Source organism: Peromyscus eremicus, chromosome 1 (genome assembly GCF_949786415.1).
Source record: "Peromyscus eremicus chromosome 1, PerEre_H2_v1, whole genome shotgun sequence".
In the NCBI taxonomy this organism is placed as follows: Eukaryota; Metazoa; Chordata; class Mammalia; order Rodentia; family Cricetidae; genus Peromyscus; species Peromyscus eremicus.
In genome coordinates this window covers 125,907,960-125,923,763 of record NC_081416.1, presented here as the reverse complement: position 1 = coordinate 125,923,763, position 15,804 = coordinate 125,907,960, and the positions used below count along the sequence as shown (strand labels likewise).

The 15,804-nt window shown below is 41.1% G+C and overlaps 1 protein-coding gene across 3 annotated transcripts in view; it reads right to left on the bottom strand.

Annotated features, from left to right (window-relative positions):
- Window positions 1–15,804, bottom strand: part of Mctp2 (multiple C2 and transmembrane domain containing 2) — a 206,263-nt gene that overhangs the window by 177,657 nt on the left and 12,802 nt on the right. For all 3 annotated transcript variants that reach the window (XM_059272997.1, XM_059273001.1, XM_059273005.1), the window contains exons 2-3: window positions 13,578–13,640; window positions 11,934–12,042 (exon numbers count right to left, since the gene is read on the bottom strand). In XM_059272997.1, coding sequence (XP_059128980.1) covers window positions 11,934–12,042; window positions 13,578–13,640 — 172 coding nt within the window. The remainder of the gene's footprint in view (window positions 1–11,933; window positions 12,043–13,577; window positions 13,641–15,804) is intronic.

Here is a 15,804-nt window from a genome sequence, read left to right as displayed (position 1 = left end):
AGCAGGCTGATGTATCTATCCTGGAATCCCCTTTCTGGAGCAAGTGTGTAACCCTGAAGTGTGACAGTGGCTCGTTTTGGTTCTAACAGACCTTCAAATGGTTTTCTAAGCTTATCAAACATAGGGGTGGGTGGGAAGGACTGCTCTGTGGGTAGGAGAGCTTGCTGCTCTTTGAGGGGACCCCAGTTCAGTTCTCAGAATCCACTTTGGGCAGCTCACAGGAGATCCAACAGCCACTTCTGGCGTTTCAGGGCACCCACATACATGGCATATACAGGTGCACGTATCTACACACAAATAAATATAAAATAAATCTTCTAGGTGCTCATCAAACTTAGAGTATACATCATTTTTGTTTCTTTCTGCATTCCCTAACATGAGTATTTTAAACCTTTCTTTTAATCTGTTGGCGGTGTGTGTGTGTGTGTGTGTGTGTGTGTGTGTGTGTGTGTGTGTGTTTCCTCTGTCACTCCCCTTCTCTTTAACACTTTCAGGGACTTTCTAGCTGTTGTGATTTCTATTTGTGTTTTTCAATCCGGTTCCTGTTCTTACTATGTGGCTATCTTTCAGGGCGCTCAGCTCGTCCTCTGCCTACAACTGGAACGGATCTTCCTTGTGGAAACTGCTCACCAACTATACATCTTGTCAGAATTTAACAAGTTATTACTGGCAGTAAGCTATTTTCCTTTTTATTTAATCAAATTAGCCAAGGTCTGACGGCTGCCTTTGTACTTTCACATCCCGCATAGGAGCTTTGTTTTTTTTTAAATTGTAAGATTTTTAAATTAATTCAGCTGTGTCTCTTCCCATTGATTTTTGTACATTTTCTTTTTTTACACTTAAGTTTTTGGTCCATCTGGAGTTATTTTAGTATGAAGAGGAAGGAAATGTAGGTTCACTCAGGAGAAGAGTGAAGCGATCAGAGCCAAAGCCTTGCACACATAAGTCTGACAGCGGCTTATAATTTAGATGAAGGAGAAAGGGGAGAAAGAAAGGACACCTGGTAGCTGAGCTGAAAGCTTCAGCAGGGAGTTGAGGGTGGAGGAGAAAGCTGAGCTCAGACCCTAAGAACTTCATGCAGGAGGCTAGGGAGCAGGCTCAGTAGTGAAAGTGCTTTCCGAGCAGGTGAGAGGACTCAGGTTCAGATCCCCAGAACCCAGGGCCAGGCAGCGTGCTTGGCATCCTGTCTATAGTTCCAGACTCAGGGAGCAGAAGCAAGGCACCCCCAGAGGGAATTAGTCGTCTCTATGAGCTCTGGTTTTGATCGAAAGGGCCAGACCTAAGAATAAGGTGAAAGAAAAAATAAAGATGATTTCTGTCATCAACCTGGGGCCTCCATATTCATACACACACACACACACACACACACACACACACACACACACACACACACACTTACACACCATACACACATGCCTTTTAAAATGGAAAATAAAAAAACAAAACACCCAGACATCCCTGTCATCTGGAGAGATGTACTACAGACTGGAAGGAGTATGTCACCGAAGCTATTAGAAATGGCCCTTAGTGTTCTCCTCTGGAATTTTCAAAATGTATAGTGAAATAGTAAGTTCTATTAACAGGGCCAGTGAGGTGGTTTAGTGGATAAAAGCACTTGCTGCACAAGCCTTAAGAAATTGATCTCTGAAACTCATAGTAGGAGAGAAGTGACTTCCAAAAGTTGTCCCCTGACCTGCACATATATCCCTCAGCATGCATAAACACACACACACACACAGTAATAATAAAATAAATAAAATACAAATCTCATTAAGAGATGCAGGATACAAAGAATAACAATATAAATACAACTTAAAACTTTCGGAGAAGGTATCTTTAAAATAATTTGACTATGGAAAACAATCTATAGAGGTAATATTAAATTCATCTGAGCTCCAGGAAGTAAAGGCGTATGCCTAGGGGTACCCAACACACCCAGAGAGGCTGAAGGTAGTGCAGGAGCATCCTGTGAGAAACTGTGTCATCTTGAATAATTCACTCAATTTCCTTACACTGCATTCTTCTCCTTTGTAATGTGAAAAACTACGATTCTCAAAGGAGTCCCCTGAGAACAAATAAACCAATCTGTTTTAATGGTTGCCAGCTCCAAAATTTACGAAGAATGCCTCCTTGTCAGGGCTGCTATTTTTAGCATCATGATTCAGTTAAGTTAAAAAGGAAGAGCATATAACCATTTATGTAGTCCTAATGTCCATTTATTTTATTTTAATGTCCAAGGTAATTCACATGACTAATTTCTCCCTATAAAGTTTCTTTAGTGCTATCTCTGATGGTCTGGAATTTTCTATCACCTTCCTTTTAGGGAAATGGGAAGAAAAAACTGTGAGCTTAAATTCTTTTTTTCAGGAATTCTACAAACTCAGGAAAACATTCCTAAAATATTCTTAAGTGTTCTGGAAAGGAAACAGCTGTGTACAAAATTAAAATTTTTAAATCCCCAGAAACATAGGTTTCTTCTCTATCAAAAAATCCAGAGGTCATTCACTGAGGACTTCAGGGCTCTCTGGAAATCTAGCCTTGGCAGTATGGGGTCCCTGAGCTCTGTCTTTGAGGCTGACTAAATAAAAGAACAAGACAATTTCCAGAATAAAAAATAAGATGGAGGAGGTATGCTAGTTGTGACTTCTACATAAGGAGCCCGTGCCTCACAGAATCACAGTGAAGCCATGCAGATACAATGATGTCTGCACACTACATCCTTTCACAGTCCCATTCAGAAACTAGAAGGGACAACTGAGAAAGAGAGGGAGCAGTTTCCTTGATCCTGTGAAAATAAGGAATCACTTCCTATGTAGCATATGAGTTCAGAGTAATCCCAAGCCAAGGGTCCTCCCAGATCATTCAAGGCTGGGAATACAAGCATCTGCTGGTAGGTCCCAGCCCAGGCTACTTCTGCAAATGGAGGCTATCTGCTCCTAAGATCCACTTGCCCATCTTCATCCTCAGACGAGCTATGTTTTCCTCAATGGTCTACAGTCCTTAAAATACACTTTGTGAATGTACCCACCTTAACTGAATAGGAACAACTTCTCTCTTCTAAGGGGTCCATGCATATGCAAAACCTTCTGTGGCCCCTTGAGCAAGGACTGACCCTAATTGGACCTTGAAATGCAATGGTCTCAGGCAATTTATAAACATACATGATTAAAAATACAAAACACAACACAACTATCCACTTTACTCAACAATCTTCCAGAAATCAGCTTATGGCAGAATTGATGATCTGAAAGTCTCAATTTTACCACAAATCTCCTTTAACTGTTTATGAAGCTTATAAAAACCTGTATGAAATATATAATAGAATCTATCGATGCTGCAGTAAAATAGGCAATGAGCGTTTCCAGGGGCATTTGGATTCTCCTAGACATATGACCTCCCATAAGTTTTCTCCAGCCACATCGCATACTACCTTTGTCTCTACCTACTGAGACTCTGTTCCCTTTACCATCTGGATTCTCTTTAAGTTTCATTTTTTTCCATCACTAATCTTCCCTTTTTCTGACTCCATAACCAATGCCACAACATACCCTGTCCCTATCATTTCGTTGGCATAAGAGTTTTTGAAAGAGCTAGAGAGATGGCTCAGTGACTAAGAGAGCATTTGTTCTGGCAGATGACCTGGGCTCAATTTAGAGCACCTGCGTGGAGGCTCACAACCATCTGTCACTCCATTTCCAAGTGGATCTGACACCCTCTTCTGGGTTCCACCAACTTCTGCTTCTATGGGTACCAGTCATGAACAGGGTGCACATACTTACATGCAGGCAATACATCCATAAACATAAAATAAAAATACATTTAAATTAAAAAAATATTTAAATATTCTTTAAAATGCTACTCTGATTTTACCTTCATAACCCATTGTTAATGAGTCAGATACATTCCACAGCTACTTAAAAAGTCTATGTCATATATATATGATATATATATATATATATATATATATATGCATATAATGGTCAAAACTTTTTATAGCTGAAAGACTTGTCAATATATACAGATTCAGTAATTTCAGTAAACTGGTTATTTGGTGAAGACAGGATTGAACTAGCTGGGCTTTGATGGAACTGGCCATGCAAAGCATATGACTGCATCCCTGTTCTTTATGGGTAACCAGAAGCACACATGAGTGTGAACTTCTGTGAATCTCATGCATGGCCATTCTTGTAACACAAGAAACAAAGGTTCAAGTAAAATGAGAAGGCCTGAAGACATAGAAACACATACTCACAAGCAGATCACCCACATACAACAGATGATGGAGCAAAATGAGCAACAGACACCTGGAACACAGCACGGGACCCATCACACACCATGCCGCACCTGACAAGGGACACCCTCACCCACATAAAGAAGTCTCTCTCCAGGAGATAAATATGCCGGGCTACATTCAATTCAGTGGTCAAGACAGGCGCAGGAGCATAGGAGTCATTCCAGGCTTTCTTTCCTTGGCCCCTCATGAGCACTGAGAAAGGATTAAATGGAAACTGGCTTGACAGAGTGGCAAGCACCAAACACCCCAATCAAAGCAGGAGTGTACGTAGTCTCAAAACAAAACTGAGCCACAACAGTCCCCAGAGAGAAGATCTCAGAAATGGGAAAACACAAAGGCTTTTTAAGATTAGTATGTCCTGCATGATCTATGCAGGGTGGGAAGGGGGGCCACAGAAACAGATTCCAGACTGGGTTGCTCATTTGTTTTAGCATCCTAAGCTACAACACCACCAGCAGGGAAGAAAGAGTGACACCCGCACCACTGGATCAGCTTTCGGGTTCACTTCTGACACAGAGGCCCATATGTTTTCGTGCTGCTGCACACGCAGAGTAAGGATCTCATGCCATCTGGTGTTCAGAGACGGTACTGCAGTGAGAAGCAAAGCTGGAGGTTTGCAAAATAAAGAGGGTTCATTGGGTTGTGTGGCTGAAGTAAGACTGGGATGTGTACTTGACTCTTGCACTACAGAACACATCCCAGAAATCCAACAGAAGCCCAGGACGCAAACGCTGGTATATATTGCACTTGAGTGTATAGTTGTTGAAAAGAGGCACTCTAATCACTAGGGAAAGAAAGGTTTGTCCTTGTTCATCTAGAAGTCATTTTGAAAAAGAAAAAGTTTCTATTCAGGTTTTAATATTGCAAAAAATGGAGACATACAAAAAATACAAATGTGAAGTGAAAACACAAACAGACTGAGATAGATTAATGTGAGTGATCCAAGGAGCATGGGCCTCTGTAGACGTGGAAACAAAGGGAGATACTATGCAGACTAGGAGTGAAAACTAGCAAGATTATCACAACAGACCCTTCAGAAATAAAGGTAAAAGTCCAATGACAAATTATAACGCTCTCTGTGAATCTACCCAGCACACTGGGGAGCAAGGCCATTCTGCACAGAAGAGGGGCTTGCAAAGATAAAAACAAATCTGAATGAACATATTTAAATGTCCAAAATTATTGATGCAAACACAGATTTAAGCAAAAAAAAAAAAAAAAAGGATAATGTTTTTCCTCTACCCAATTAACAAAGTTATTCTACAGTCAATGTAGATAATAGAAAGTGAGCCAATTCATTGCCTCTGGTGAGGCTAAGCCTTTCTTAGGAGCAAACTGCCAATTTTGTAATGAGAACACGGAACCAATCATATGATCATAAGACAAGAAAATCGATGCAAATCAATAATTGACTTGCAAAGAAGTGAAGACCAAAGCTGTACACACAGTTTAAGACAGGCGCATTTGTGGAAGCATGGTTTGTAATAATAAAAATTGGGAGGGGGGCAGCAAGATGACTCAATGGGTAAAGATATTTTCCACACAACCTTGGTGACCTAGTGACCTGAGGTCAATCCCCAGAACCAGGACTCGGAGAGAACTGACCACCATGAAGTTTTCCTCCAACCTCTACACATGTGCTGTGGCACACACGTGTCCACACACATCATCGGAACATGCATATGCATGTGAGTACACACATACACCCTAATAGTAATAGTAATAATAATAATAATAATAATAATAATAATAATAATAAATAGCAATAAAAATACATTTTTAATTAACCTAATTTGGAACATTGACTCAGCAGAGAAGTATGTGCTCTACAATTTTATCTTTCTTCTTAAATATTTGTAATCGAGAACAATATACATAGGAACCAAAAGTGAGTGATGAGCATTCCAAGAATGAAGGTTTATTACGCCATAGAAAGGAAACCCTGTTTTCAAACTTGTATCAGCAAAAGGCAATTCATTTTAAAATTCTAGTGAGGACCTGATGGTGACTTCATCCGCAACCCTTCGCCCATGTTGGTTTTACATCTTGAGGAGCATTTCCTGAATCCAATTTAAAGTGCAGGGTATAATACCACCACCGACGCCAAAAGAGTCATTCAAAGGATGCTGTTTATTTTGCAGCAGAGTTCTAGAAACAGCTATCTGTCCATCTTTACAGCCATACCAGAGACTGTGTTTCTCTATAGCTCTCACATAATTATCTTTTCGTTACGAAGAGAGTATACAATCATAAAACTCAGCCTGCTAAACGGAGCAAGATTTAAATTAGAAAGGCTGATCATTGGATCGCTTCAGTGGAAGTCCATCAGCTTTCTAATCACCCATTCGTGTGGCAATCTTGGTGCTCTTGGTCTTCAAGTCACTCCTTTCAAAAGTGACCTCCAATGACGGTTTTCCTGTCATCTGAAGAGGAAGCTGCCACTACTCTATAAACAAACATCAAATACTTATCTATTCCTGATATGAATAAAGAGAGAAGTTTTGTAGTGGAAGAGGTCATGAGTTTTCAAAATAACTCACATCACAAAGAAAACCATTATCCCTCAACACATTGGGAGTGACGGTTATGGTCCTAGGAATGTTATGGTGAATTTCATTTTTTCCCTTTGCAATACTGGAGAGGAGCCAGGAGAGGGCACCATGAACACAGTATTCTTTCAGGCTGCATCTATGGACTTGGGTTAGCCTAAGTTTTTAAGGGGAAAAACAGGCCTTAATGTGGGTGCTGTTCATTTTCAGGAATTAATGATGTAGGGTATAAGAGGCGTGAGATGGGAGTTTTCCCAGGATCATGAGACTTTGTCTATATTAGAAAGCCCAGGATCCTATGAATGTGGAAGGTGAGGCTGCTGACCTGAGTTCTACCCGCTGGGACACCAAGTATCTTCTCAGTCACATTACTCTCTATGGGAAACTTAACCATGATCCAATTTTCTCTATGCATCAACCATATAATGAAGCAGTTGTACTGAAAATAGATGGTCATGTTATATCACTTCAGCTTTAATTCTCAAAGACTTAAAATTACTGGACCAGGACCACACCAAAACCATAGAAAAAGGCAAGTCTTATGTGCTCAAAAACAATACAACAGGTGTAACTTTACAGCCCCAAAGTAGGAAGGAAGCATGGGATATGAAGTATGATTTAACGGTGTAAAGGGGTGAACGCAAGAACAAAGAGAGGAGAGGAGATGGAGGTTAGGCAGGGACAAACAGGCATTTACTGAGAGGGAAATGGCCATGATATTCCTCCTAAAGGAATGAGCTCAAGGCCATGCCCAGACAATGTGCTGCATCTCAGGCTCACACCACAGCAAGCAAAACTGCCTGCCTAAAAAGAAAAAGAAAAAGAATCCCTTAATTAGGCACAAAATGCCCATTACTGGATCTAGTGTGGTGTAGGCAAAGGAAGATGTCAGAACCCCAAAGAAAAGAATTCTACACTGGAAAGAGTCCTGGCATGGCAATATTTGTTATGTGTCCAAACTTCTAAAACTGTGCGATTAAAGCTCTTGGCCTCACATGACATTCTTCTTATATCCATAATTATTCACATGGATATATTCATGTTTACAGGGGATGGAGAGGGGAATGTAGGGAAGGAGGGATGACTACCAATACCAAGAGAACATAAACAAGCAACAGATAGGACAGATAGTTTGGTCCTGGGTAGCAGCTGCAGGGGAACAGCTAGAAGATTGTTAATTTCCATGCATAGTTTGTTCTTTGCAGGACACCAGTGCTAAACGTGTTTGGCATTCTGAACCACAAGTTCCTTACTGAATATTTCCAAAGAACACCTGACCACTGTGTGCATTAACAAACTTCAAAAAAACATCCCAGAAAATCTCAACATCTTCAAAGACAGAAGCAAAGGATTCAGCATCAGCAGGGTGTATTTCCCAGCCCTGGCCAACAGAGGCACTGGAGTGCCTGGGAGGCTCCTCCTCTTAGTTTCCTGTGGGTCAAGAAGCCTTTAAGCACAGCTTTGTACTTTCCTGATGTTACCTAAGCAGTCCCGTCCTGAAACTGAGTTTTCACCCTAAGACCTGGAGAAATACCAAAACATGACTTTTGGCTGCCTAATATCTCCAGATAGTAATGCAGTATTTTGTCTTTTTAACCAAGAGGCTTCCTAGATAGATCTACTAAAAGTGTGAACTTCAAATCACGATTGCTTAATAAACACATATTCTTTATTCAAACAGTAGTTTCAGCCACAATGCAATTAAAAGTGTGCTTTTAGAGGATGAATCCAAAAATCATATCATAATATTCTAGTCAGAGGTCAGCAACTCTAGTATCTGGGTTCACTCCTGCCCAATGACTAGTTTATCTTTGCTTATATTAATTCAGTTTTAGCAGAACATAGCCATGTCCATTTGCCTATGTACTCTTTATGAATGTTTTCCTGTTATAGTAACACAAGATGAATAGCTGTCACTCATGGATCATAAAGCCTAAAATACCTACGACTGGGCCTTGGGTATAAACTATTTGCCAACCTATATCTAGACTGAAAGCTTCATAAACAGGAATGTTTTTTGTAACAATTCATAGAAAATGCTGATCTCTTTGGTAACAGAGAATGATTTATCAGAAATAACGTCTATGAGCAAAACCTACACAATGGAAACTATGCATGGAAATTAACAATCTTCTAGCTGTTCCCCTGAGCTGAAGGGGTAACACAAACCTCTGAACACTTTGGAAAGCCCTCATCATAACTGAAAGTTAATATCTGATCAGTTACATGCATTTTGATTTTTAAATTAAAAATTAAATATATTATCCCATTTAAGGGAAAAAATACAAATACAGCTCTCCTGTAAATAATGAATATATACTCTACAGTAATAAAAGGAAGAGGATGAGCTTAAAGAACACTATGTTAAGTGAAATAAGCCAGGCTGAGAAAAGCAAATGCTATATGTTCTCATTTATTTGTAGAATCTCAGAGAAGTTGAAAGTAGAATGGTGGATACCACGGGACAAGAAGAACATGGGGATGAGAAAGGGGGACAGAGGTTAGCCACAGGCATCATGTTATAGCTATGTGGGGTAAGAAGTTCTGGGGTTGTGTTGCCCAACAGAATGACCATAACCAACAATAATGCATAACATGTTTCAGATGCAGAAGATAGTTAATGTTCTCACAATGATGAGCTGAGAAGTGTTTAAGGTGATATATAAGCAAATTGCACACATGTGATCATTACATATATTTGTACATACCTAAACATAATACCCCACAAATATGTTTCAATAAAAACTAAAACAGCAAAGTATTAAAAAAGTGCATTTGAGCCCCAGTGTTTCATTCTCTTCCTGATAAGGCAATATCTTCATCATCACTCAAGTATACTGACCAACTTATAGGGATGTGCTGTGATTGTATTAGAATGATGCACCAAGAATAGGCTGGCTAGATGACTCATACATAAGAGAGAATCAAAAGATCAGAAAAGACTCCCAAAAGGATCCAGGGCCTATGACTACCCCCAAAGTTATAGATTTGGAGGGAAGGGAATTCCAAAAAAAAGTATGTGTGTGTGTTTATATATGTATATATATATATATATATGAAATCTAAGATTAAATTCTTATATATGCTTATATATACATGTACATATACAAAAATTATATATATATATATACAAAAAAATAAATACAAAAAAAAATTGGGGACCTGTAAAGTTAAACAATCTCTCTCCAGAATGCTCTTAACTTCTGAGGATGTTGTCACAGAATGGACTTGAAAGTGGTCTTTTTTAACAAAAGCAGTCACTGGGACACATAGCAGGTCCAGAGTCGGGTCATCTGTAAGTGGTCACTTACATTGATTAAGGATCACATCCCTTAGATGTTATCTCAGGTATGAAGATCTAGGTGACCCCTCTCATTAAATTGGCATGGAATGTATCTATAGACATGGATGTGTTTATGACAGATATAAAACAAATGTGATTCAAATGGCAGATAAAAAATTATGGGATTGAATAAAAAAAATAGACTTACTAACAAATACAATGCAAGACCCTCTGTTTTGAAAACTACATATGAAAAGAGAAAGAGAGGCCGGGCGGTGGTGGCGCACGCCTTTAATCCCAGCACTCGGGAGGCAGAGCCAGGCGGATCTCTGTGAGTTCGAGGCCAGCCTGGGCTACCAAGTGAGTTCCAGGAAAGGCGCAAAGCTACACAGAGAAACCTTGTCTCGAAAAACCAAAAAAAAAAAAAAAAAAAAAAAAAAAAAGAAAAGAGAAAGAGTTTTTATTAAGAAGAAAGGATGTGCTGGGCGGTGGTGGTGGACACCTTTAATCCCAGCACTTTAGGAGGCAGAGGCAGGTGGATCTCTATTGAGTTTGATGCCAGTCTGGTCTACAAAGCAAGAGTTCCAGGGCAGTCAAGGCTACACAAGAAACACTGTCTCGAAAATCCAACAAAAAGAAAGAAAGGATATATTTCACACAGTTCTCACAGATAGAAGTCATATGAGTGAGAGCAGATTTGCGGCAGAATTGGCAGCACAAGTACATGGAGTGTGAAGAGGTAGTAGGAAGAATTCTGGGGCAACGGAGAGGTGACTAGAAGGGCAATGTGTGTGGCAAATGAGCTAACCGTGCTCCAGGCTTGGAGGCAGCAGATACGAGAAGTGGAAGCTGACTAATGTATGATTGATCACAAGATCTGGGTGCAGCATTCATACAGCAGAGGATGGATCAACACTCCCTTGTCTGCTGATGCCACACAAGGACCAGTGTGGTCAAACAGGAACAGACAGCATGGGTAGTAACCTGAAAGAAAGGCCTTACTTAAATGGCAGATGTCAGGAGCTGCTGAGAGCAGAACAGAAGAAACCCCAACAGGTACTACCTGCTCACCCTGCCCAGCTGCGTGTCTCAGCCTTCTTAATTGAGGGCAGGTTGCCATGAACAAAGATGGAATCCGTAAGTGGGGACCCAAGGACACAGAAATGATGAACCAGCCTCTTTGGAGACTCAAACATGCAAAGGACATGCAGCAACATGGTGAGTTTAAAAGAGAAAGTATATTTGCACAGAAAACCATGGCCTATCTTGAAGATGGAAAGCAAAAAGCAAATCTTATTGCACAACAATGAAGTTATCACAGTCTTAATTTAATTTAAATAGATATGGGAATGTATACAGGTTTGTAGAAAAGACAAACAGATAATGGCTATAAAAGGGATCCTGTGGAATCTCAAGACAGGAAGAAAGAAGTTTAAACACTATTTGCATCAATCAGTGAATCTTGTTGCCTCATCTTAGAAATCCATTCACTCTCTTCAATAAAGTGGGAAGGCCAAGTGACTATTTTTCTGAACTACTTGCTCTATGCCAAATACAAATTATCATGGCTATTGTATTCTAAAATAGCTTTATGAATTGTTACTATTTTTTTAAGGATACCAGCATTTATCACTTTTAAATAACTCACAGTCAATGCATGTGGCAGAGGCTGAGGCTGGAGGTCCAGTGTGAGGGATGAGCTCCTCTCCAAACAGTGTGAGATAGACCATGGTTGACTCTAGCCTTCCTATCAGAACACAGAGGAATTTTCAGGCTACTGAGCAAGCGCACAACAAACCAACCTTACCGCAGCGATCCCGGACCACAAGATTACGGCCTTCCTTCAGATGTATAGTAAGGAGGTATGCAAAGGGGCTCGGGAGGTGACTCAGGCAATCACCGGCTTCTCCAAGAGTCTGCACAGATGAAAACAGCATCTAAGTCAGTGAAATGTGAGCCCAAGTGGAGACACTGCTTATTAATTAGGAAAGACAAAAGAAACAGTGCTCAAGTATGAACCTCAGTTGTAAATTGCTTTGATAACATGGTCATTAACTACATTATCAGTCAATTACTTGATATTTTCCCCTAATGAGATTGTATCTGAATTCAGAGGTAATCATGAGTATAACTTCACAAGATGAACTTTCCAACAGTTGAATGAATAGTGTGTCAATGTCTGAACCCCCTAAACTCCTTGATTGATTAGGAAATTTCTTATTATAAAACTGTAAACTTGGACTGGAGAGATGACTCAGCAGTTGGGCACATGCTGTGTAATTCTGAGGACTGGGGTTCCAGTCCCAGCACACACATAAGAAGCCAAACATTCTATGCACATTTGCAACTCCAGCTCTGAGGGAGGTGGAGATAGGTTCAGTCGGGTTGGCTGGCATCTAGCCTAGCAGAGAAAATAGGAGTCTTGGTTCAGGGAGAGATTCTGCCTCAAAGGAACAGATGGAAAGTGACAGAAGAGGATGTCCTCTTCTAGCCTCCACATGATAAAGGCAAATGCACCCACATACACAGGTAAGAACACATATATACTTACACACACACACACACACACACACACACACACACACCAGGGTGGGGAATAAACTAATTTCAAAATAAGGACAGAACACTGGAGAAGAAATAGTATGAAGAGAGTAGAACAGGGCTGCCTCCCACCAAGGTGTGTCCACATATCTACCTCACATATAGACTGTCTCCCACTTCTTGTCTACCTTCCCATCAATCCTCACCAACTCCAGTAGACCTTCTCCACATGGGATAGAATTTCAACTCTCAACGTGAGTCTTTCCAGTCCATCAGGCACAGGCTCTTCACCTGAGTCTCCAGGTCCACAGTGGACAGTCTCAGCTCTGTGCTCTCTAGCTTAGGCACATTTCTCCTTCATTCTTCAGTATCTTCCCTTGCTGTCTTGCTTTACCCTTGTGCTCTCCTGTCCCCTAAGCTCTGTCGCTTCCCTCTCTAGGAATTCATCAACTGTCATGGGCTCCAGTGATGAACCTGCCTATTTTTTGAGTACCTATGAATTGTATGAATCCCATGCAATGTTTGAGCCAGTTCAAATTTCTACCATTCTTCAAAGAACAAATGGGATGGTTTATTATTCATTCATTAGGCACTCAATCAATTGATCTTGTGGCTGCAGCTGCCCTTGACAAGCTACTTTTCAAAGTTTCAGAGGGCTTCAAAGGGCTTTGTCCTCTTTCCTTCCAAATTCAGTTGCATAGTTACTGTATATTTTTAGACAAATCTATTCCAGGCTAACCAATCAATAAATCTGAATTAATCTCCTCTAGCTAGAACTTGCAAGACATGTTTCTGTAGGTGGACACCTTTCCATATAGTTTAAAGCTAAAGGAGCAGAGAACTACAGACAGTTGGTAGGAAGTATTTGTGATGCTGACATCAGTGTTAGTTTGTACTGAACGTCACTCACAGATTCTTCTTCAAAATGCTGAGATGTCATAGAAGCATTCATATCATCACTGCCACGTGCCTTCTGTAAAAGTAAAGAAAATTCTGCTTTAGATAAGCAAATGGATATTTACTTGTGACAATGTCCTGCCCCAACTCTTTAGAAATCCAATATTTGCATATCCAGTTTTAGGTATGGGGGTGCAGGGGGAGGCTTTGCTAGCTGTGTGGCAAGAGGAGGTAAACTCAGAGGTGTTGATCAGGCCATGGCCTCTGGGACCTAGGTTATCTGTTAGAACATGGCTCGGGTACTAGATTGTAAGTACATCCACACATATAGTAAACAACTTGTTTTAATCCCTGTGAAGTGGACCAGGAAGGCATGTAGCCAAGTCCCTCCCAAGGTGGGACTTTCTGACCTGCAACTACCAAACTAAATTGTTCTGCCCATCCCCCTGGGAATTCAGCATGCACAAACTGGGAAGCCCTTCAATATTTAATTTGTGGAACATTTTTCCTACTAGACATCTTGGGTCCCACAACTGTCTAGTCGCCAGTCCAAAAGTAGGAACCAGGCATTGCCAACGAGTGACTTTACAGGGTAACATGAGGTTCCTGGTGTGAATGTGCTCCCATACTCAGGACAGGAGGGGTGACAGACTATATACCTGTCAAGAGTAAATATGATGCTCAGCAGTCTGTTGGTCTAGTTGTATGTGCACAGATGAGGGAACAGCTAGAAAAGCTGAGGATTTTGCAGGATTAGAGAGCAGAGTGAGAGAGTGATACATGCAGAGAAACAGACAGGAGAGAACAGGGTTCGTGTTCACCTTTCCTGGAAATATGATCATGCTACCACTTGCCTGGCACATCAGCCTGGATAATTACTTGTATGAACAAAGATAGAATGTCTTGCTTTAATGAAAGCTGGGTGTCTCCATCATTATAATCCAGTTTGGGGACAAGGAGGCCTGCAGAGATTGCTTAGACTAAAGGCAGCTGGTATGCAGGCGATGCTTGGAGGCACAGATGACGTGGGGCTTCCTATCCACGGGAATATGTTAAGCACCCTTCCTCACTAAGATGTATACTCCCTAACCTTGAGACAGTACCAGCACAAGAGGGCCGTTTTTCATGCTCCTCCAGGGTGGGTGAACATCTGCAAACAAGCAAAAGCTCCCTGACCCACTACCTCTGCATCTGGTAACAGCCAGGAGGCCATAACATACAGAAATAGCCTGCATACCAATAAGCTTTCAGACAGGAGTAGTAGCTGCCCTGGAGCTTTTGATTTTACTTTTCTCTCTCAACCTTTTCTCTGTCCTCATCAACCCTAGGTCCAATGTCCTGAGAGGATGAAGACCTCACATTCAAGTCATATGAACTCACCTAGAAAGGAGGGAAGGAAATTTTCTATACTTTGAGTTGTCTCTGGGGCTGATGCACTTCATTTACTACACCCACTATACCTTACTACCCCTGTAAGTACTATCAGTGTCCTGACATTAAAAGATGTACTAACACCCCACGTGGGGCCCAGCCTAATGACAGATAAGAATGCCACAGCAGGTCCAGTGCCAAAAAACCTCTCCTTCAGGTTCTTGGTCTCACCTTGATTGACTGTTTCTAAAATGACACCCAGGCAAGACAGGTGGAGTCATCAACAATTGGATTCTTACCCAATGTTCCTGTTGTCAAAGGATTCCTTGCATGTCTTTTATACTGCATGTTATCAAGTCCCAAATTCTGCCTGATGTACTATGCCAATACTGATGTTTCAACACCCAGAACCAACAATAACCAGCACTGTCTGAAGCTCTGCAGCCGGGAAAGTCTCCACCACCATTTCATTTTAGTAAATGAATCAATGTTCCAGTTAATCAGTCATGTTTGAAGGCAGTCCGACAAAGCCACCAGGGCTGGGAGCAGAGTTCTAGTTTGTTATTTGCTGAGTGAGAGTCATGGTAGTCTTATTGCTTCCATGTTTTCTAAGTATTTATTTTTGGCGTGTGTGTGTGTGTGTGTGTGTGTGTGTGTGTGTGTGTGTGTGTGTTACAACTATGCACATGTACCATGTGCATGCATGCCTGGTGCCTTTGGAGGCCAGAAGAGATTATTGGAGGCCCTGGAACTGGAGTTAGGGAAGTAGTGTGCTGAACCTGGGTCCTCTGCAGGAGCTGTAAGTGTTTTCGACTGTCGGGCTGTCTCCTCAGCTCCTTATCTTCCATTTTGATTGTATGGATGGCTAA